The 21671-nt window shown below is 46.2% G+C and overlaps 1 protein-coding gene across 2 annotated transcripts in view; it reads left to right on the top strand.

Moving 5' to 3' along the window:
• The first annotated feature begins 14575 nt into the window (after positions 1-14575).
• The window catches only part of LOC104586363 (ABC transporter G family member 28-like), a 140015-nt gene continuing 132919 nt past the window's right edge, over positions 14576-21671 (top strand). Inside the window, exons 1-3 of one of the 2 annotated variants that reach the window (XM_088897991.1) lie at positions 14576-15255; positions 15407-15483; positions 15913-16188. In XM_088897991.1, the coding sequence (XP_088754117.1) occupies positions 15035-15255; positions 15407-15483; positions 15913-16188 (574 nt within the window). In that variant the 5' untranslated portion in view covers positions 14576-15034. The remainder of the gene's footprint in view (positions 15256-15406; positions 15484-15912; positions 16189-21671) is intronic. The other variant, XM_088897993.1, reaches the window with a different exon arrangement.

The raw sequence follows: 21671 nt of genomic DNA, 5'->3' as shown, positions 1-21671 counted from the left end.
GGGTCTGTTGGTTTATCAGAATAGTGGTCTGTTTGGTTGAGTAGAATGGCCATTCTAGCCGCCTCCTTGAGATTGCAGAAAAAAAAAACAAATGACTTGCAAATAACCCAAACCCTGTTTTTCTTTATCCGATACCAATCCTCCTTAGGAATGATGATGCATATCTCCTGAAATCTAACTAGCTCTTACCAGTAGACATGCAGTTTGCTTGAGTAATGAGTATGTGCATGAGTGGTGGCATTAAAACCCAACTTGGCAATAATTTTAATGTTCCTCACCAGGTTAGGTAGGTTTTCTATGCAAGTTGGATTGCCGACCGACCCCAAGCCTTGAGCTGTTAAGCAATAAGCCTTTATTCTACAACCATAAATGGCAACGCCAAGTCAAAAGCCCTAATGGGGTCTGGATCTGCTATTAACAATACATTATCAACTCAGATTTCAGTTGCACATCTCAAAATGTTTTCATTGAGGAGACTGTAATTTTGAGATAACGTTAATGTTTTAGATGTGCAGTTAATAGATCATGTTGAAACTTGAAAGTTGTATTGATAGTTTCTCATCGGTAGTACATCCATATTCATATTAGGGTTATTGGATAATATGGTTGGTTTTATTTTTGAAAACAGAAACAAATACAATAATTTTGATGATATGTCTCTTGTTTGTTTTTTTAAGCAAAATCAAACATGTAGTCAAACACCCCTTAATGAGCCAATTGGCATCATTTTCCAAAGCCCACACCCAGCAATGGAACATGATTCTTTTCTTCATGAAACCTAAATACATGAACATAAGATAAAAGTGAGTGTTATCTTCATGCCCTAGGCTAGTGGCCAACTTGGTTTCTTGGAGGATCTCTTACATCGGCTGTATCATAGAGGTTGCCCCTCTAAGCACAGGGTGATTATCTATATCCAATGTAAAATTAACAATCTCAATCACCATGGGAAATGGGTGAAATCTCCTAAATTTAAAACCATTAAAGATGATGGTGTCTGAAATCAATGCAAAGGAAACTGATAGTTAGACATGCATGCAAAAGGGCACAATGAATGAGACTGTTTTTTTTTGGGGGGGGGGGGGTGGGGGGTTGTTGGTAATTTAAAATTTCTTCAACTAAACCAAAAACAAAGATACTACAACAAAAGACAAAAAAACAATAATAGAACAAATACCAAGCCAAAATAAGACAAAAACTAACTACAAGAATTGTCTCCACACTGATTCAGATCTGATTATTTAAAGCTTAAATCAAAATATGATCCAGGTGTTGGGTTGGATTCAACCTGAGTTTATTATTTTTAAAATAAAGAAAGAATCTGTTATAGTTTGAATTTGGACAACAAATAAGAGAATTGAGGAGGAGTTGGAAATCGGATGAGCCGAACTGATTTCAAAAGCACCTATAAAAGAGATGAAGTGAAACGAGGTATCCTGAGCTTTTCAATGCTTAAATCAGTAAATGAACAAGGATGTTGTTAGACTGATCCGAGGCAGCTGATCGACAAGGAAAACAAAGGACGAGGTGAGAACAGGAATAAAGATATAGTATGTTATATGTATACTTTTTTTTTTTTAAATGACTTGTCCATTTATAAAAGAGGTGCTATACTCGTTGAGTAATCCAAATTCTGTTAGGAAATGGCTTGGAGACACAATCTCAAGTTTCTTGGTGGTTGTCCTTAAGGCTGTGTTTGGTTGCAATGCAAATAAATTTGTATCGATGCAAAATTATGGCAATGTAAATTGTTTGAATTTAAATTCTGACTTATTTTTGTTTTAAATTTTAGCTTATTTTGTTTGATTGCATTATAAATGAAGTAAATTAAGACATGAAGAGATAAAATCCAAAACAAAATTAAATGAGAATTTGCATTTTTTTTCATTTACTCTCTCATACATTTGTACCAGTGCAAATAAAAGTGCATAGCAACCAAACACAGCCTAACGGAATTTAGATGCACTAGAGGCGTTTGAACAATCTAGTCGATTATTCCATTCATACATGGTGGTTCGAGACCGCACATTATGAATTGGTTTCATCAAAATTAAACAATTAAAAACTAATCCCTTTTAACCTATACATAAAAAATGCATTTGTATAAATATATGGGAAAATTCCCAATCAGTACCCTATACTTTGGCTCGAGTGACAATTTTGATCCTACACTTTAAAATGCGACAATCTAGTACCTGAACTTTTGAAACACGATAATCTAGTACTTGCCATTAATGGACCGTCAGTTATGTATATCACATGACCTCATGTGCAATTTAAGACTTTTGAAAATGCCAAAATTATCTTTGGAAATAAAACACACTGTTCATCATCTTCTTCCACAAGAAGATGAAATAGAGTCCAAGCTCTCTGTCACAAACTCCAAAGCCCTTTGTTGTCATAGTGATATCTTCTCTTTGACGAAGCACTATTGATGGAGGAAGATTTGGCCCGACCTCTTGGCCACCCAACACGTGGAAGCAACCGAGGGTGACCTGACAGGAGCAACAGCTCGGCACGGTAGTACGCTCAAGGCGCGAGCTCTGAGAGGAGGAACCAGTGGTCCGAGCTCCCCAAAAGGAGCCCGAACTCTCCCTTTGACCCCGAGCCTTATGAGGAGGGCAAAGGGAAACAACCCGAACAGGCCCACCCCAGGGCAGTTCGGGCCACACTTCTATCCGAACTCAAGACTTCACCCCGCACACCACTCCGGCACTTCGTCTCCAGACCGCCGAACTAAACAATCGTACTTGACACCAAAGGAGTCCGTATCCTGAGGCGGTGCACCTGACTGACTTAGGATCAGACGCTTGATAGTCACACTTCAACGACCACTTGCCACCGCCACCTCCAGTTATAAAGACGGCTCTGACAAAGAGAGCAGTGGCGGTTGTCTGCCCTAGCAGAGATGATGACACCCGAACTGGCAGAAGTGCAGAGGCAATGATACCCGACCTGACAGGAGCTTGGGAGTGAGTGCGCGAAGTGGTTATAAAAGGCCCCCCTCCCCCCAAGAAGAGAGGTACGTGATAACTTTGCGCCATCTGGTTTTTTATCTTGCCTTTGAGGAAAATACTAATTTGAGCTTCGAAGCACTCTCACCGAGTTCCTCCCCGGAGACTACTCGCTTTCTTCCCCGTTTCAAGCACCTTTTGCTCCAGTCAGAGGCAAGATCGTTGACAGCTAGGACTGACCGGATTGCACTCCATCAATTGGCGTCGTCTGTGGGAAACGCTTCTAAAAGCCTCCCTCTAAAACTCTCATAACACCTTTTTTCCAAGAAACCCCAACACCCATGGCTTCTTCCAGCAATGCCAGACGTAGCACGGAGATGAACGCCACCGGGGAACAACTTCAAGTCCCCGTGGTGTGCATTGGACAGTTCACCATCCCCCTTCCGGCGGATGGGATCCCCAGCCTGAATGCGCCACGAACAGTGGCGCCCGTGAATTTTCCCGCCATGAACGTCCCCCTTCCTCCCTCTGTTGGAACCACCTTTGCTGAACCAACCATTGTTCCCCCAGCAACTAGCCAGAACCAACTTAATGACCTGGTGCATGGCATGCGGGCCATCCAAGCCCAAATGCAGCATCTTTAACAACATCAAATCTACCAGCAGTAGATGTTGCACCATTTATCCCAATACCACTACCAGCAGCAGTTCCCCCAACTGCCTCAAAGTCAGCTCCCACCTCGGCACCCTGCCGTTAGGCGAGCCAAGCCCTCCCCTCAAGGCGGGCGCCCCCACCAGGAGGCTTCCCAAGCTCGGGCCCCCCAGACTCGAAGCCCCTCTAGAAGCCAGGCTTCATCCCCCAGTAGGAGAGAGAGAGCGGTTGCCCCCGCCTTGCCATGCGCCGGCGGACTAGGAACCCGATCCATCAAGTCAGCATCACCTCGGCGCTCTCAGGACGGGCCCCTGCACACCGAAAACCGGTTCAGCGCCTTAGCCGCGGACTACCTCCAGCAGTCCAGGCCCATCGAGATCGGGAGCACCGAGGCAAGCAGTGCCAACGTCGGGCCTTCCAAGCAGCAAAGGCGCCATCGGCGAAACCGCCGAACCGCAACCTGTGTCCTGCTCGAGCTCCGAGGTGAAGAAGAAGCGAGCCCGGAAGAGGTAAAGGCTGCCCCAATCCTCTCAGTCCCTTCCCCCCTGTCATTAGAACTCCTTGCAGTTCCTAAGCCTAGAGACTTCAAACTCCCCCCACTCGACAAGTATGACGGGTCCTTTAACCCCAGCGACCATGTCGATGCCTTCCCATCCCAAATGCACCTGGCTAGGGCCAACGAGTCCTGTATGTGCATAGCCTTCACTACCACCTTCAGAGGAGTGGCTCGCACCTGCTACAGGAACCTGGCCCGCGGGTCAATAAGGAACTGGGCCCAGTTCGTGCAGGTCTTCACCGCGCACTTCGTCACCAGCAAGCAGTGCCCCCGAACCGAGGAGAGCCTCCTCGGCATGGTCCAGAAGGAAGGGGAGCCCATCCGCAGCTACATCAAGCGGTTTAACGATGCATGCCTACAGATCCCATGCTTGGACCCCGTAGTTCAGCTCGCGACAACCAAGATGGGGGTAACACACAAGGAGTTCAAGTGGCACATAGTGGCCAACCAGCCCACGACCATTGCTGAGTTCCTTAAGCTCGCAGACAAGTTCATGCGAACGGAGGAGGAGATCAACCGAAGGACTGGGTGTGGATTTGAAAAAAGGAAGAGAGAATAACTCCCCAATCAAGGAGACAGCCGGAAGGATCCAGCTCGGGCACCGAAACCAAGCCAGCCGTTCCGAACTCCCATGGCAAGTCGGACAGACTACACGCCCCTGAACACGAAGCGGGCTGAGATCTTGATGACGATCAAAGACGCCCCATACGTAAAGTGGCCACCTCGCATAAAAGGGAACCCAAACGAGAGGAACAAAAACTTGTACTGCAGTTTCCACAGAGACCACAGTCATAGTGCCGAACATTGTAATAATCTTCGGGACGAGATAGAGGGACTCATCCGTCACGGGTACTTAAGAAATTTTGTACAACATAATAATAATAATAAGATAGGTCGGCAAGGGGAGTACGGTAAGGATCCCCCCGTGTCTAATAGCAGGCCGGCCGAACAGTCGCAAAGACAGCCTCCGGAAGAGAGGCCAGTTCGGGGAACCATCCACGTGATAGTGGGAAGTTCGGTAGTATCAGGTTGTACCTCGGCAGCGGCCCGGGCGTCAGTTCACGAAGCTACCCGAGAAGAACAGAACCCTCCGAAGAGGTCAAGGACGGAGGAACCAATTTTCTTCACGGAAGATGATGCGCGAGGGGTCCACTACCCCCACGATGATGCGCTTGTCATAAAACTAAGAATCAGCGATTTCGAAGTCAGGCGCGTGCTTGTTGATTCAGGCAGCTTGGCGGACATTCTCTTCAAGTCGGCGTTTGACCAGCTTCAGTTGTAGAGAAGCGAGTTGAAGCCCGCAAACACTCCTCTAGTGGGCTTCAGCGGAGAGGAAGTCAGGCCCCTCCGGAAAATAATAGTACTTGTGGAAGTCGGCACCTGGCCCTATGCGGTCAGACTCAACCACGATTTCCTGGTGGTCGCGACCCCCTCCCCATACAATGCCATAATAGGGAAGTCAATCACTCATGTCCTACGGGTAGTGGTCTCCTCCTACTACTTGGCAATGAAGTTTCCTACAGACTTCGGTGTGGGGGTAGCGCGGGGCGACCAGCTTGAGTCCCGCAAGTGCTATGTTGCCGCCTTGAAGGGAAAAACCAAGGTGGCCGACGACCTTGAACTGGAGCGGCCTACGGAGCAAGGCGAAGAACGAGCTGCGCCCATAGAAGAAACGGTCGCAATCCCAACTTCAGCTGCGGACCCGACTCAGACATTACAGATCGGTGCTTCCGTCCAGGAACCTCTATGATCCAAACTAGTAAGTTTCTTACTTCAAAATTTAGATATTTTTGCATGGTCCGCGGTCGATATGCCCGGTATTGACCCCAGCCTTATAACTCACAAACTTAATACTAACCCTATAGTCAGACCCATTAGACAGAAGAAACACAACTTAGCCCCAGAACGCTGGAGGGCGGTTGATGAGGAGGTGGAGAAGCTCCTCGCAGCAGACTTCATAAGGGAAGTTCATTACCCGAGCTGGGTAGCCAACCCAGTTCTGGTAAAAAAGGCAAACAGCAAGTGGCGCATGTGCGTCGACTACACCGACCTGAATTGAGCTTGCCCGAAAGATTGCTTCCCCCTCCCCATAATTGACCGCCTAGTGGACGCGACCTCAGGACATGAGTTGCTAAGCTTCTTGGACGCCTACTCGGGCTACAACCAAATCAGGATGGACTTGTCTGACGAGGAAAAAACTACCTTCATAACCGAGTTCGGCCAGTACTGCTACAAGGTCATGCCCTTCGGACTGAAGAATGCTGAGGCGACCTTCCAAAGACTCGTGATTAAGCTGTTTCAGCCTTTAATTGGCACGAAGATAGAATGTTATGTAGACGATATGGTCGTCAAGACACAGTTTTCGCATGAATTAATACAAGACTTACACTCTGTCTTCCAAATTCTGCGTCAATTTAGCATGAAACTAAACCCAAACAAGTGTGTCTTCGGTGTCACCTCGGGTAAGTTCCTAGGGTACATCGTCAACCGGCGCGGTATTGAGGCCAACCCGAACAAGATAAAGGCCATCCTAGATATGAGACCACCCCGAAAGGTAAAAGAGGTTCAGAGGCTAAATGGCCGCATAGCCGCCCTGAGCCGCTTCATGACCAAGTCGGCAGACCACTGCCTGCCTTTCTTTAAAGCAATTAAAGGCAAAGGGTTCGAATGGACCCAAGACTGCCAGCTCACGTACGACAAGCTAAAGAACTACCTCACTAGTGTGTCGGTCTTAACCAGGCCCGAGGAGGGCGAGGTCTTAGAACTGTACCTCTCGGCAAGCGACGAGGTGGTCAATTCGGTACTAATAAAAGAAGTAGACCGGGTCCAACAACCCATCTATTATGTTAGTATAATTTTGCTGGGAGCAGAGACGAGATACCCACAAATAGAAAAGTTGGCATACGCACTGATAATTGCAGCTCGAAAACTCCGCTCATATTTCCAGGTTCACACTATCATCGTCTTGACGAAGTGGGCCATCGAGCTCAGCGAGTACGACCTCTAGTACAAGCCACGAACTGCTATTAAGGCCCAAGCCTTAGTAGATTTCATCGCCGAGTGCACATTCAGCCCCAAAGTCCCTAGGCCGGTTGAGTCCGAGATTCCCAGTTCGGGTGAGCCCAGAGCTCCCAGGCCAATAGAGTCTGAACCCCGTAAGGTAGCAGCCAGGGTGACATCTCTCCTAGTTAGGCCAAACGCAAACTGGGATGAGGAGCCCTGGATCCTTGAAGTAGATGGCTCCTCTAACCAACAGGGCAGCGGGGCTGGAATAGTCCTGTGCGGCCTGGGTGGCACGAAATTGGAATACGCGTTACGCTTTGAGTTCGTGGCATCCAACAACGAGGCGGAGTACGAGGCATTGATAGCCGGGCTGGCCCTAACGCAAGAGGTAAGAGCGAAACACATAGTTATCTGCAGTGATTCCCAGCTTGTGGTCAATCAGGTTACGGGCGAATACGAAGCACGCGAGCTAAGTATGATCACCTATTTGGCAAAGGTAAAGGAGGCTCTACTCAACTTCAGTCACACTTCATCAAGCAAATCCCGAGGTCAGAGAACACTGAGGCCGACGCCCTGTCTCGGTTAGCCAGCACTAGTCACAACGCCATGAGAACCGTGTACATAGAGGACTTACCTCGGCCTAGCATTCTCGGGGGGGGGGGGGCAAAGAAGGTTGCTCCCGTCCTTGAAGCAGAGCCAAGCTGGATTGACCCACTCGCGAGCTTTTTGCTAGATGGGACCCTCCCTGCGGATTGCAATGCAGCCAGAAGGGTGCAGCGCCAGGCAACCAAATATGTCATAATAGACGAATGGTTGTACCAACGATCCTACACGCTCCCCTACCTACGTTGCTTGTGACCTTCCGAAACCGAGCTCGTACTCCGCGACACTCATGAAGGTCTATGAGGAGGACACTTAGGGGGTAGGGCCCTCGCCCATAAGGCACTTTGACAAGGGTACTACTGGCCAACGATGAAGGCAGAGGCCACCGAGCTTGTTAGAAAATGCGACAAGTGTCAGAAGCATGCCAATATCCACCATCAGCCCACCGCCGACCTCAAGTATCTCACCAGTCCATGGCCCTTTGCGTAATGGGGCATCGACCTCCTGGGACCATTCCTGCCAGCAACAGGTGGGAGGAAGTTCCTATTGGTGGTAGTAGATTACTTCACAAAGTAGGTAGAAGCTGAACCTCTCGCAACAATCACAACTCGAAACGTATAGAACTTCTTTTGGAAGAACATAGTATGTCGCTTCGGGTTACCTCGGGTACTGATATCTGACAATGGCAAGCAGTTCGAGGACATCAAATTTCAGGAATGGTGTCAAGATATGGGGATTTGGCAGAACTTCACATCGGTCGCGCACCCGCAGGCAAACGGTTAAACAGAAGTGATGAACATAACTATCCTCCATGGGCTGAAAGCGCGACTAGATCGAGCTAAAGGGTTGTGGGCGGACGAGCTACCAAGTGTTCTATGGGCTCACCGAACTACGGAAAAAACCACCACGGGAGAGACCCCCTTTAACCTTACCTACGGCACTAAAGCGGTAATCCCGGTGGAGATCGAAGTACCTACACTGCGACTACAAGCATACGACGATCAGACAAACAGAGACGAGCTACGTACCAACCTCGATCTACTGGACGAGGTAAGAGACCTCGCGTACATCTGGACCACAACTTACCAGCAAAGAGTAGCTCGGTACTACAATGCTAGAGTAATAAAGCGGAACTTCCGCATCGATGACCTGGTTCTCCGTAAGATAATGGCACTTGAGCCCGGCGTGGGCAAACTTGGACTGAATTGGGAAGGGCCCTACTGAGTAAAGAGAGCACTCGGTGGAGCATACAAGCTCGAAACATTAGAGGGCAAACAAGTACCCTGAGTGTGGAATGTCGTTAACTTAAGACGATACTACCTATAAATCACCAAGCGAAGTGGACTAGGAGTTGCTAGCAAATCCTGAGGGTTAGAATGCCGAGCTAACAAGGACCTCGACACCATAAGACTTAGTCACCTCTTCGGCATGGGCACGCAAAGGCAAAATGCTAATACCAAGCTGACAGGCAAAGTGCTAATAGCAAGCTGATAAGGATCTCGACATCTCATCATCAAAGGCATATAGTCAGTTCGGAAAAAAGAGGGTGACAGAACACTTCATAAAAAGAACATTTCATTACAAAATACTCTGTTTACATTTCAAAAAAAAAATTCCAGCAGTCCGACAATCTCAGTCCTCACCCTTGGAAGGCACTTCAACAATACCCGAGGGTCCTACCTCATCCTCAGAATCTGCTTCACCATAAGCTGCGTTGGCCATCTCCTGAGTAATGCGTGAAGTAGTTATGGCGCTGATGTCGAGCTCAGGGTATGTGTTCCTGATCATCCACCGGCTCAGTTTAAAACCCCTTCTGTACGAGCCCACCATCAGGTCGTCAAAAGCGCGGCGAGGTGATATAGTCTTCAACGACCTTCTTCTTGGCATCCTCGATGCCCTGAGAAAAGATCTTTGTCCTCTCCCTAATATCCTTCTGAAGGTATTCAACCTGATGCTGTAAGTCTAGCCTCAGATCCACCATGTGCTTCACCACCACTCTCATGGCCTCGGTGTCTCTCTGAGACCTCGCTAGCGTGGCCTGTGCAGCGTGAGAAGCCGCTTCGGCAGCGCGGGAAGCCTCTTCAGTAGCTCGTGCCTGCCTTGAGCTCCTTTCCGCTTAGGCCGCTAAGGCATGGATGGAGGAGTTCACCTACCAAAAGGAAAAATAATGAGAATGTTAAAAGAGCAATAGCGAGAAAGGTAATGACAAGGAGCCCGGCAAAAAGTTGCTGACTTACCACCATGGCATAAGAGGCAGCACGCCCGACTACGTGGTTCAAAGGAAGATCGGTCCACGACGCGACCTCCTCAGGGTAAACGGCCTCCCTACTTTTTTGAAGAGTGTGGTTCGGCGACAGCACGCTCCTGAACTCGCCTTGGCTTTCCGAGCCTGAAGGCCCAGCCCGCGTATAAGCAGCCTCAGTGTAAGGAGACCCCGTATAAGCAGCCTTAGCGTAAGGAGCCCCCGTATAAGCAGCCTCGGCGTAAGGGGCCCCTGTCGCTTCTTGTACTGGAGGGGCCATCTCGGGCTCCTTGGGCAGATCCACTGGCGGATAGCCCGGTACCTCGGGCTCCGCATCTTGGGGCAGTTCAGAATGAGTCCGTTTGGTAACTCGCTTCCTCCTCTTCGTGGCATGAAACAGGTTCCCACCGTGAGTTTTTTCTGCATCCATCACACCTGCAAAAAGAGCTCGGCATCAGGAAAACGAAAGAACGGAAAGCAAAACAAAAGGCAAGCCTCTGAGCAAGGAACCTACCCGAACTCAGGCCGCCCTGGATGAGCTTGGCCTCCGTCAGATAATGGTGGCATTTTAGCCCGAGTCGTGCTCATTCCCGGAGGCCCTTTGCCGTCTCCCTATCTAGCGTAACACCGGGGTCGGGGGCAGCCAACCCCCACCCAGTTTGGAATAGCCACCCCGTTGCACTTCGTACCCTGAAGTAGTCCCGTTTCCACGCCGGGACCTTGTTGGGAAGATTGTGTAAAAGCTTGAACCTCGGGCGAAGAGACAGGTAGTACGCCCGCCTATGCCCGGGAAGGGGACCCGCTTGCTTCTTAAGCATGAGAATGGAAGAGAAGATCTCCATGTCTAAATGTAGAATGTGTTCGCAAAAGAGGGAGATAGTCCCAACCAAATTGCGGATAAAATTCGGGTGGAGCTGACCAACGGTGACGTCGAAGTGGTTCATAACCTCGACAATAAGAGGGTGGAAAGGTAGGCGCAGCCCAATGCCGAACTGCTCCCGGAATATCACGATCTCATCAGGACCGTGTTCCCAAGGGAAGTCGCCCGAGGGTATAAAGTAAGTATACTCCCTAGGTAGGTTGAACTAGGCGATAAGGGAGTACAACCCCTCAGGCGTCATGGTTGAGGGCCCAAACTTGTCTAACGTTCGACCTCGACGGGAGGAGGATGCAAACTACCCGAGGCGACTCGGCCTACGGGTTCGAACTCTTCCTCGAGCTCCCCCTCGAGCTCACTAAGGCTGTCGGGGGATGCAGCTCGGTTCGTAGAACCTGCATCTGACCCCCTCGAGAAACTGTCTAAACTGTCCGAGCTAGACATCGGGAGGAAAAGAATACCAGGAAGAAAGTATTGACTCACCCGGAAAAAGCAAACGGACTACGGAAGGTTGACGCGAGCTAAAACTTGGACGCGAGCTCAAGAAGCAAACGCAGGAGAATGGCAATGGAAAGCGACTGGGGGTCCCCCACTATTTATACCCATAGTGACTGAAAACCGACGGCTCTAATCGAGACAAATCCAACGGCCCACGATCAAGCTGACCGCACGCCTCCTAAGACCGAGATGTGAATGGCTGCGTCTTTGGAAACTGAAGCAGCGTCGATGCACGTCTCCCAACAGTGAAGGCGACAACGGCACGTTTTTCAAATTTGAAATAACGCCTGTTGTCACGTCTCCCAGCATTGAGGACAACTGTGGTGCATTTTTTGAATTTGAAATAAAACGCCCGCCGTCACATCTCCCAGCATTTAAAAACGGATTGGCGCGTTTTCTGACTTTTTAGCGCTCGAGGAATCCGTAAATCTCCTAACATACGCACACTTCGCGCCATCAGTCAACCGGTTGAAGTATAGATCAAATCCACCTGTCACCTCGCGAACTCCCCGCGCCAGGGCTAGACCCTTAGCGCGAGGAGTGGGGGGCAATTGATGGAGGAAGATTTGGCCCGACCTCTTGGCCACCCAACACGTGGAAGCAACCGAAGGTGACTTGGTAGGAGCAACAGCTCGGCACGGCAGTACGCTCAAGGCGTGAGCTCCGAGAGGAGGAACCAATGGTCCGAGCTCCCCAAAAGGAGCCCGAACTCTCCCTTTGACCTCGAAGCTTACGAGGAGCGCAAAGGGCAACAACTCGAATTGGCCCACCCCAGGGCAGTTCGGGCCACACTTCTATCCGAACTCAAGACTTCACCCCGCACACCACTCCGGCACTTCGTCTCCAGGCCACCGAACTAAACAACCGTACCTGACACCAAAGGAGTCCGTATCCTGAGGCGGTGCACCTGACTGATTTAGGATTTGACGCTTGACAGCCGCACTTCAACGGCCACTTGCCACCGCCACCTCCAGTTACAGAGACGGCTCCGACAAAGAGGGCAGTGGCGGTTGTCTGCCCCAACAGAGATGATGACACCCGAACTGGCAGAAGTGCAGAGGCAATGATACCCGACCTGATAGGAGCTTGGGAGTGAGTGCACGAAGTGGTTATAAAAGGCCCCCTTCCCCCAAGAAGAGAGGTACGTGATAACTTTGCGCCATCTGTTTTTTTATCTTGCCTTTGAGGAAATACTAATTTGAGATTCGAAGCATTCTCATCGGGTTCCTCCCCGGAGACTACTTGACCTTTTGCTCCAAGGTAAGGCTATTCTTTTTCTTTTCTATTTTGATCTAGGATGATGGGATTGTAGCATAGCGGGCTATTGCTGAACTAGTTCATGAATAACAACTGTTAACAATAATGCTTCACTTTTTACTGTGATTGATTAGTTGTTTGAAAATAGTGGCTCGTGCCAGAATAAATCACACAGTGCCCACAAGCTATCCAACGAACAAGGCCGCTTCGAGTCTGATCTCAGCCATGGATTCCCCTTCCCACTCCAATGCAGTGGATCCACTGGTCTAAGATGTAGATCCTTGCAGAGGCCTTCCAGACTATTCCCACCAAGCCCGTGCTGGTTCCATACTTCCATCTATGCTCGACCCTCTCATGTCTCCGACAAAAACCAACAAAAATGGAGGCAACGAGCCCAATTTGTATATACGGTGTCGCTTCTATATTCTCATCTATGACTCTAGCTTCTTTGTATATTTTCCTTCTCTCCATTTCCAAACATCGACATGCCGGTATTGAAATAACAGGGATCCCAACCTTGAAACATTTGAGAGAAAAATGGGTCAAGCCAGAACTTGTCGGTGAAGTAATTAGTGAAGTTGGCATGGTAGTAATCTAGTGCACCAATGACATGTCTACCCAAATCGGTTTGTCATAACAGTAGTTAAAGGAAACTTTTCTCTCAGAAATTGCTTTGGTTTTGGTCCAAAGATGATGGAATATTTAGAGGAGAAGAAAGACAAAAGTGTTGTCGTAGGGATAAAAAATTTGACGGTTGGTTCTAATTTTAGTGGATGGTTGATGAAGAAAGTTAGATGACACTTGAAGGGCATTTGTGTCTTTTCACATGCCACTTAACAACTAATTAACGAGAGATACTCGATTGTCATGTTTTGAAAGTTCAAGTACTATATTATCGCATTTTAAAGTTTAAGGACCAAATTGTAACTCGAACCAAAGTATAGAGTACTAATCGGAAAATTTCCCCAAATATAAACTACATAATTTGTTGATCACAAAATACATTGTTATTTAAATGGATGATACCATAGGAATACAAAATAATCGATTTGGGTATTGGACACTTGGACATTTCACATTTGAACTCTGTTTTCCATTGACATCCCTCATACTCAGTATTATTTTACCTCATAAATCATATTATTTAGCCACGTGGCTACTTATGTTATGCATATTCCCACCTATAACCCATTGTCCCTGGTTTCATTTAGGGAAAATTCCATATTAGTACCCTGTACTTTGGGTTTAGTGCCACTTTGGTCCCCAAACTTTAAAATGCGACAATTTAACATCCCGAACTTTCAAAACATGCCAATCTAATACTTGTAATTAGCCAACTTGTTAACCAGCTACTAAGTGCCATTTGAAAAGGCATAAATTTCTTTTGAGTGTATTATAGTTCTCTTTTATCAACCATCCAAAGTTGACAAAAAACAGCACAATGCAGATTTCTGATTTCCACTGATATCTATAAACATTCACAATATGCACCCAGCCCAAGGCCAACCCGTGAATTGACATCACCTACCCCACAAGTACAGGTTAACGATAGTTGATACATTCACACATTTTAAAAGTTCGGGTGACACTAGGCCTGTACTAATAGAGGGTAATCCGGAATTTTCCTTTTGTCCCTTTATTTTTCCTGTGAGTGTGGCATTCACTTGTTTCTAGCCAGGGAGGCGGAAAGCTCGGCTCCGGCCAGTGAAAGCGAGGGCGGAGTGGTTTGACTGAGTCAGATGTCCTACGGCATTCCAGTCTATATTTAGAGGCTGTCTGGTATCGGTCGGCCAAGGGACGACGGAGAAACGACTAACGGGAGAAAATCGATGATCCTGCCTAGAGTGGTATTGTCCAGTTGGCCGTTGGTCGTTGTCTATGTGGGTCTACGGATCCCACAAGACTTGAGTCTTTTGACTTCGCTATGTACACACATAAAATTAAAAAAAAGAAAAAAAAAAGATACTCCCTCCCTCCCTCTCTCTCTACCCCCATTTCCCCTTCATCTCCGCCATTTCTTCCTCCCTGCCATTTCTTCAATTGAAAACCAGAAGTTTTGTTTCTAACCCTAGGTTTGCAGAAGAATTGGCCTTCATTTCTCTGGACTCAGCTGCAAACCTTTCGAATTTCCGCCATTATCAAGCTCTCTCTATTGTTAATCTGCAACAGATCTTCGACTTGCTGAAACTGTCAAAACTTGATGTCATTTAGGGATTTTCAATGCCGCCTGACTTAGAGGATCTTCACAAGCAATGCCACGATTAAATTGTTACCAGAAATTTTTTCCAAATCGACCTCATCTCGTTCCAGCAGTATTCAGGTCTTTGTGTTTGTCATCAATTTTCGGGGTTTTGAAATAGGAACTACATTGCACGGAGTTCTCAGTGATTGACATGAGCAGAGGGAGGTGGGTTCGATCTATCTTCATTTTTGTCATTGTTGCTTTATGTTCAACTCGACACATTAGCTGCCAAGATGAGGGAGATTCGAACCATTTGGACGATCCTGCGGCGGTTCCATTCCTCTCTGAAGTTATTTACAGTCGGCTTTCGAATTTTACCAGTGTCTTCAGTGCGGAGATTAGCAAACATTTGAGCTTCTGTATAAAGGATACGTGCGTTATTCTCCTCCTGAACTCTATACTCGTCCTTCTTTCTCTTTATCTCAAGATCTTGGTTCTCTTCAAGGAAATGTTCTATACGTAGTTAATTCTGTAACTTTCTTTCTTTTTTTTGATTAATTAAAATTCTGTAACTTTCTTTCAGGGATGCAGACTGGAATGGAGCATTCAACTTTACGTCTAATTTGACTTTTCTGGGTGCTTGCCTCAAGAAAACCAAAGGTAGACACTGTTTCCAAATTTCCAAAATATGTCCATCTGATTGCTAGTCTATATCTTCTATCCGTATATTATTGCATTTATATATTTAAAGTGCAAAGTAGAATACAAGATGCGCTCCTTGTTTGTGGTCCTCCACAATGAACTCTGTACTCTGTTGATTTTCCACTTTGCAATTGGAGCCACTACTCTGCTCTTTCTCTTGCCTGCCGGCTCTAGAGAAAGTCTAGAAGCTGCACCAGAACAGAAAGAGGTGCAGAAAACAGAGATTGGAATTTGAATGTCAGTGGGCAAAATGGTCATATTTTGCTTTTCTTCTTCTTCTTCTTCTTCTTCTTCTCTCTCTCTCTCTTTTAATCCCTTCCTTCCGTTTGAGCAAGTTTGTCATATCTATTATCTCCTTTCTGATAATAGGCTCAATTTGATCTACAGGAACTCTTAAAAACCGATTGTGTACCGCGGCGGAAATAAAGTTTTACTTCAATGCTTTCTATACACGCGGGGCAAAAAGTACAAACTACTTAAAACCTAACCAGAACTGCAATTTATCTGCATGGGTTTCTGGATGTGAGCCAGGATGGGCTTGTAGTGTTAACGATCAGGATAAGGTTGACCTAAAAAATTCAAAGACTCTGCCTGTCAGAATTAGCGACTGTCAGCCATGTTGCGAGGGTTTCTTCTGCCCTCATGGTATTACATGCATGATACGTAAGTATTTCTTGGTCCCCAGTATTTTCTTTTCCTTTATGATGAAAAAAGGGCCCTTGCCAAATGTGGTCTCTACTATCTGGGGTCATGGGAGGGGTGGATTGGTTACGGACCTAACCTTCTGCATTTTTCACAGGGTGGTTGCTCTCAGACTCAAACCCAAACTCTACTGGTTGTCAGCCCAAGATTTTACCATTACACCAAGCAATTGCCCCTTCATATGCTGATAAAAATCAGAAAAACAAATAGAAATTAAACCAGAATAGAAGGTTCAGAAGAGGGAAGAATAGAAGAATAAGAAGGAAAGGAAGAAGACAGTTATACCCCTATTTTTTTGTAATATCGAATGAGTAGAAAATGATAATCGTACCCCTTGTCACAATGAGTATCTCTAGTGATGATAAACTGGACTACCCAGGTGTGGACCCCCCTCATCCCATGGAGTAGTCACCACATTGGCATTTTTGCCCTTATTATTTTTATTCCTGGATCTAGCTAGCTTGAGATGTGTATGTAGCTCCAAAGAACGTATTGGGTTTGTTAAAAAAATCACAGGCTGCGTCTTTCTTTTCTTCCAAACCTTGATCAACTAACATAGTAGGTGATAACTTGAACATTGGCACTACAAATGATACTTCAAACCAGTTGAGGGGTATAATTAAATAATCTCCATCCTTAAAGGATGTATTTATTAAGAGGAAAAAAGGTATCATTTCCAACCTAGAAAAAGGGCAAAAGGTATGTACGATTATAGAAATGCCTTTTTGGAAGAAGAACTACCTATCTTTGGGTGGTAGAATCACTTTGATTAAGGCCACCTTGTCTAGCTTGCCAGTATACTATCTTTTTATTTGCAAGATTCCAAAGAAAGTAAGAAAAGTCTTGGAAAAATTGATGAGAGGTTTCTTGTGGGAACCAGGGGAAGACGGGGAAGACCATAGGGTGAAGTAGGAAATAGTGTCTAGGAGTAGGGGCGATGGAGGCTTGGGATTAGGCAACATTTGGAAGAGAAATGAAACTTTCCTGGGAAAGTGGTTGTGTTGGCTAGCAAGAGAAAGAGACAAGTTGTGGGGTAAGGAAATACTGAGCATTCATGGGCAGGCAGATGATGGCTGGGACTCTGGGGTTTTGGTAAGGGCTACTAGTACCTCTCCTTGGCGATCCATACATGCCATTCTTCCCTCTTTTCTGTAGCACATCAGGTATGATCTTTGTTCTGGGAACTAGGTGAAATTCTGGGAGCATCTTTGGGTGGGTGATGTGCCTTTGAAAGACCAGTTCCCCTCCTTATTCTCTCTTTCATGATAGAAAGGGAAAATTGTCTAATTTTTTGGTCCCTTTTGAGTCAAACTTCGGCTTCGTTTGGGATTTGGGTCTTAGAAGAGGCATTAGGGATTCAGAACTTGGAAATGTTTTAGGGTTAATTCAGGTTTTGAATGAGGTGGTTTTGGACCTTTGAAAAAGGGATATAGTAGACTTGTACCTTATCTCCCTCCAGTGTTTTTTCTTGTGCATCTTTCTTTAAGTCTTTGGTGCAATCTGCCAATTCCATTGCCCAAACTAGTGCATCTTGGAAAGATGTAATACTTGTGACTTACTCCAAAGAAAAAGGCCTAATTGGTGCTTGTCCCCAAACTAGTGCATCTTGTGCAAGGCTAATGGTGATAGCCCTTACCACTTATTAATCGCTTGCCTGTTTGGTTCTGTTATTTGGGAGTGGTTTATGGCTTTGTTTGGTTACAGGTGAACCCCTCCAAGTATACAAGGGTTGTGTTAGTGTAGGGGTATTTATGTCTTTATACTTATGTTGAGGTTCCCTAATTTGAACCAGACTTTTCTTCTCTCTTTTTCTCCTCCTTTCTCTCTCTCATTCTTCCCTCTTTCTTCCCTAACTCGGATCTGCCCAGATTTCTGTTCTTTGCGCACTCAATCTAGGGTTTTCCCTTGATTTCTCTGCCATCGATTGGAGATAAGGGAAAGGGGTGAAAAGGAGTGGTCGCCCTCTTCTCTTGGAGGTTTCTATGCCTCCAGTTGTGTCTTGTGTGGTCGGTTGCTGTGGTTTCTAAGAAGCCCTCCCCTAATCGATGAAGAGAAGAGGGCTGATTCGTGTGGTGCAGTGGGTGTCTTGTGTGGACTGATTTTCTTCTTGTGTGGTTTGTCTTTCAAGTGATGAGGTAAGAGATTTCTATGCATATTTTCTGTTATGAATCAAATAGGAATTATGTTTCAGATCGTATGATGGAATTTCATACTGTAGTATGCTAGGGTTTATGCTGTTTTTTGTGTGATTTGAAGGAGTGGTGCTCATATAGTGGTGAGATTTCAGGTAGTCGTAGGGTAGGGTTTGTGGTGTAAAGAGTGCAATTTTCAGCAATAACAAGTGCTGAAACTAGTGTGATCAAATAGTGTGCAGTGTGCCGAATTTAGTGATAACAGAATTCAACAATGGGAGATAATAGTGATAGCAAATCTAATGTGATGATACCTACTGACTAACTGAATGTTCAAATGACCTCCATTAAACTGAATGGAGAGAATTATGTACCTTGGGCTAAATCTGTAGAAATTTTTCTGAAGGCAAAGAAGAAGGTGAAACACATAAGGGAGGAGACGCCCTCCACTGATTCTCATGAGTATGAAGACTGGGAACAAGAGGATGCACAAATTATCACGTGGTTATGGAATAGTATGGAACCCAAGATTAGTGTAAATTTCATGTTTCTTGACACTGCCAAAGATGTGTGGGACCATGCTAAGAAGTTGTATTCTGGTCAAGACAATACAACCAGAGTATATCAGCTGTATCAGGAATACTTTAATCTGCAACAGGGTAATCAGAGTCTTGAGGAGTACTATGATAGTATGAGAAGCATCCGTAATGAGTTGAATGTTTATCACCCCCTCACTTTTGATGTCAAAATTCAGCAACAACAGAGAGAACAACTTGACGTGACTCAATTTTTGGTGGGGCTGAAATCTGAGTATGAACCAGTACCTGCTCATATATACTAGGAGGGTCAACTCTCTCTTCTTTAGAAGAGGTGTTTGCTCGACTTCGGAGGACTTCTATTGGACCTACTGAGAACTCTAATGTCTCAAATAGATCAACCTTTGCAGTGTCAAGGGGCCGTGGTGTTAGAGGTGGAGCTCGAAGAGCTCAGTCTGGCGGTGGTGGTAGCAATGGTCCGGTATATGGCCGTAGTGGTGGTGGTGGACCTATATATAACCGTGGTGGTGGTCGTACTGGAGGTAAGGATTTAGGGGGAGCCTGTGGTAGAGGATGTGGCTCAGGTCCGAGGAGGTGTACTCATTGTGGTATGGATGGACATACCATTAATTATTGCTATGACTTGCATGGTCCACCCTCAACCTAGACCAATCATGCCATGACTAGTGACACCAGTTCCAGTTTCAGACAAGAGAATCATTCAGCTGATCAGATGCCTCCTACATCCACAGATGGTTCCGGGAAGGAGATGGTGAGTGTTCCCCCATTAGACCTGTTCATGGGCCGGGTGGCCCGACGGGCCGGCCTGGCCCCTGAACGGGCTTGAACAGGCTTTCTGGCCCACGGGCTTAACCTCGGGCCAAAAAGCCTGACCCGCATAAAATTCAAGCCGGGCTTGGGCTTTGCCAAAATAGCCCGGCTCAAGCCCGACCCGGCCCGACCTATAGTTAAACCTAAGTGAAAATCCTATGTGATGTCCATTTGAATAAATTTTTTGATTTAAGAAGGTTGTTGATTCACTTGTAGGCCCATTGTTCATTTAAATAGGGGAAAAAACTTGTTAATTAAAATAGATAATGTTCATTTGAATAGGGAAAAATTCGAATTTCTTTTATTAGGTCGGGCTTCGGGCTCGGGCTCGGGCCTAACATTTTTTCTGTTAATAAAGAGTAAAAGCCCGACCTGAGCCCGGCCTGGCCCGGCCCATGAACAGGTCTATTCTCGTGATGAGTATGAGAGGTTTGTCTAATCAACATCTCAGCAGAACACGACTACTTTCACACACTCAGGTATGGCTTGTTTGGCATCCACACCCAATCCCTGGATTATTGACTCTGGAGCCTCCTATCACATGACTGGAACTCCAGGTGTGTTTTCTTTCCTCTCTCATTGCTCAACATCACAATCTGTTACCCTTGCTAATGGTTCCACATCCTTCATTTGTGGTGTTGGTAATGTTGACCTGGACCCTGTATCCCTATCCTCAGTTGTTTTCTTCCCTCTCTCATTGCTCAACATCACAATCTGTTACCCTTGCTAATGGTTCCACATCCTTCATTTGTGGTGTTGGTAATGTTGACCTGGACCCTGTATCCCTATCCTCGGTTTTGTATGTCATTAAATTTCCGTTGAACCTTATGTCTGTTAGTAAGCTGACCAAGTCACTTAATTGTTCCATTACCTTTTACCCTTCTATGTGTGTTTTTCAGGATCTCAAGACGGGGATGAAGATTGGTGGAGGGCATGAAGCTGGTGGATTGTATTATCTTGATGGTGGTGGAAGAACATCAATAGCTCTCCAGTTATCTCTCTCTCCTCTCCAGTGGCACTGTCGATTTGGTCATCCTTCGCTGAAAGTTTTGAAATCTTTGGTTCCTTCGTTGAGTCAACTTTCTGTTTTAGATTGTGAGTTGTGTCAGTTTGGGAAACACCATCGTGTTCCCTTTAGTTCTAGGGTTGATAACTGTGTATCGAGTCCTTTTTCTTTGATTCACTTGGATGTTTGGGGTCCTTATAAAGTGGTCATACAATGGATATAGATATTTTGTCATTTTTGTTGATGATTTTTCAAGGATGACGTGACTCTATTTAATGAAAGAAAGAAGTGAATTGTTTACCATATTCTAGAAATTTTATGTTGAGATTTGCAATCAATTTGGTGTTCGCATTAAAATTTTTCGTTCTGATAATGGCCGTGAATATTTATCTTCATCATTTCAAGAATACTTGGACTAACATGGCATTATACATCAGACCTCATGTACCTACACCCCACAACAAAATGGGGTGGTTGAGAGAAAGAATTGTCATCTCTTGGAAACAGCACGTTCCCTCATGCATCACATGAATGTTCCCAAACCCTTTTGGAGTGATGCAGTGCTTACTTCTTGCTTCTTGATTAATCGGATGCCCACGTCTATCCTTGATGGTCATTCCCCATTTACTACCTTGTTTCCCACCTTATCTCTGTTTCCTCTTTCTCCCCGGGTATTTGGGTGTGTTTGTTTCGTCCACAATTTGGGCCCTGGGAACGACAAGTTAGATGAACGATCCCTTAAGTGCATCTTCCTTGGCTATTCTCGGACCCAGAAAGGGTATAAATGTTACCATCCTAGTTCTTGACGTTCCTTTGTGTGTGCTGATGTTACCTTCTTTGAGTCTACTCTGTTTTTCTTGGGGTCCGGTGATGCTTCTTCCTCCTCATCACCTCCCCTTCTTCCACTTCCAGTTGCTGACTCTGTTTCTCTTGTTCCAG

Source organism: Nelumbo nucifera, chromosome 2, assembly GCF_055504915.1.
Source record: "Nelumbo nucifera cultivar China Antique chromosome 2, China Antique-T2T, whole genome shotgun sequence".
NCBI classification, from domain to species: Eukaryota; Viridiplantae; Streptophyta; class Magnoliopsida; order Proteales; family Nelumbonaceae; genus Nelumbo; species Nelumbo nucifera.
Note: the sequence above shows the minus strand (reverse complement) of the source record. Positions and strands in the feature narration are given on the sequence as shown.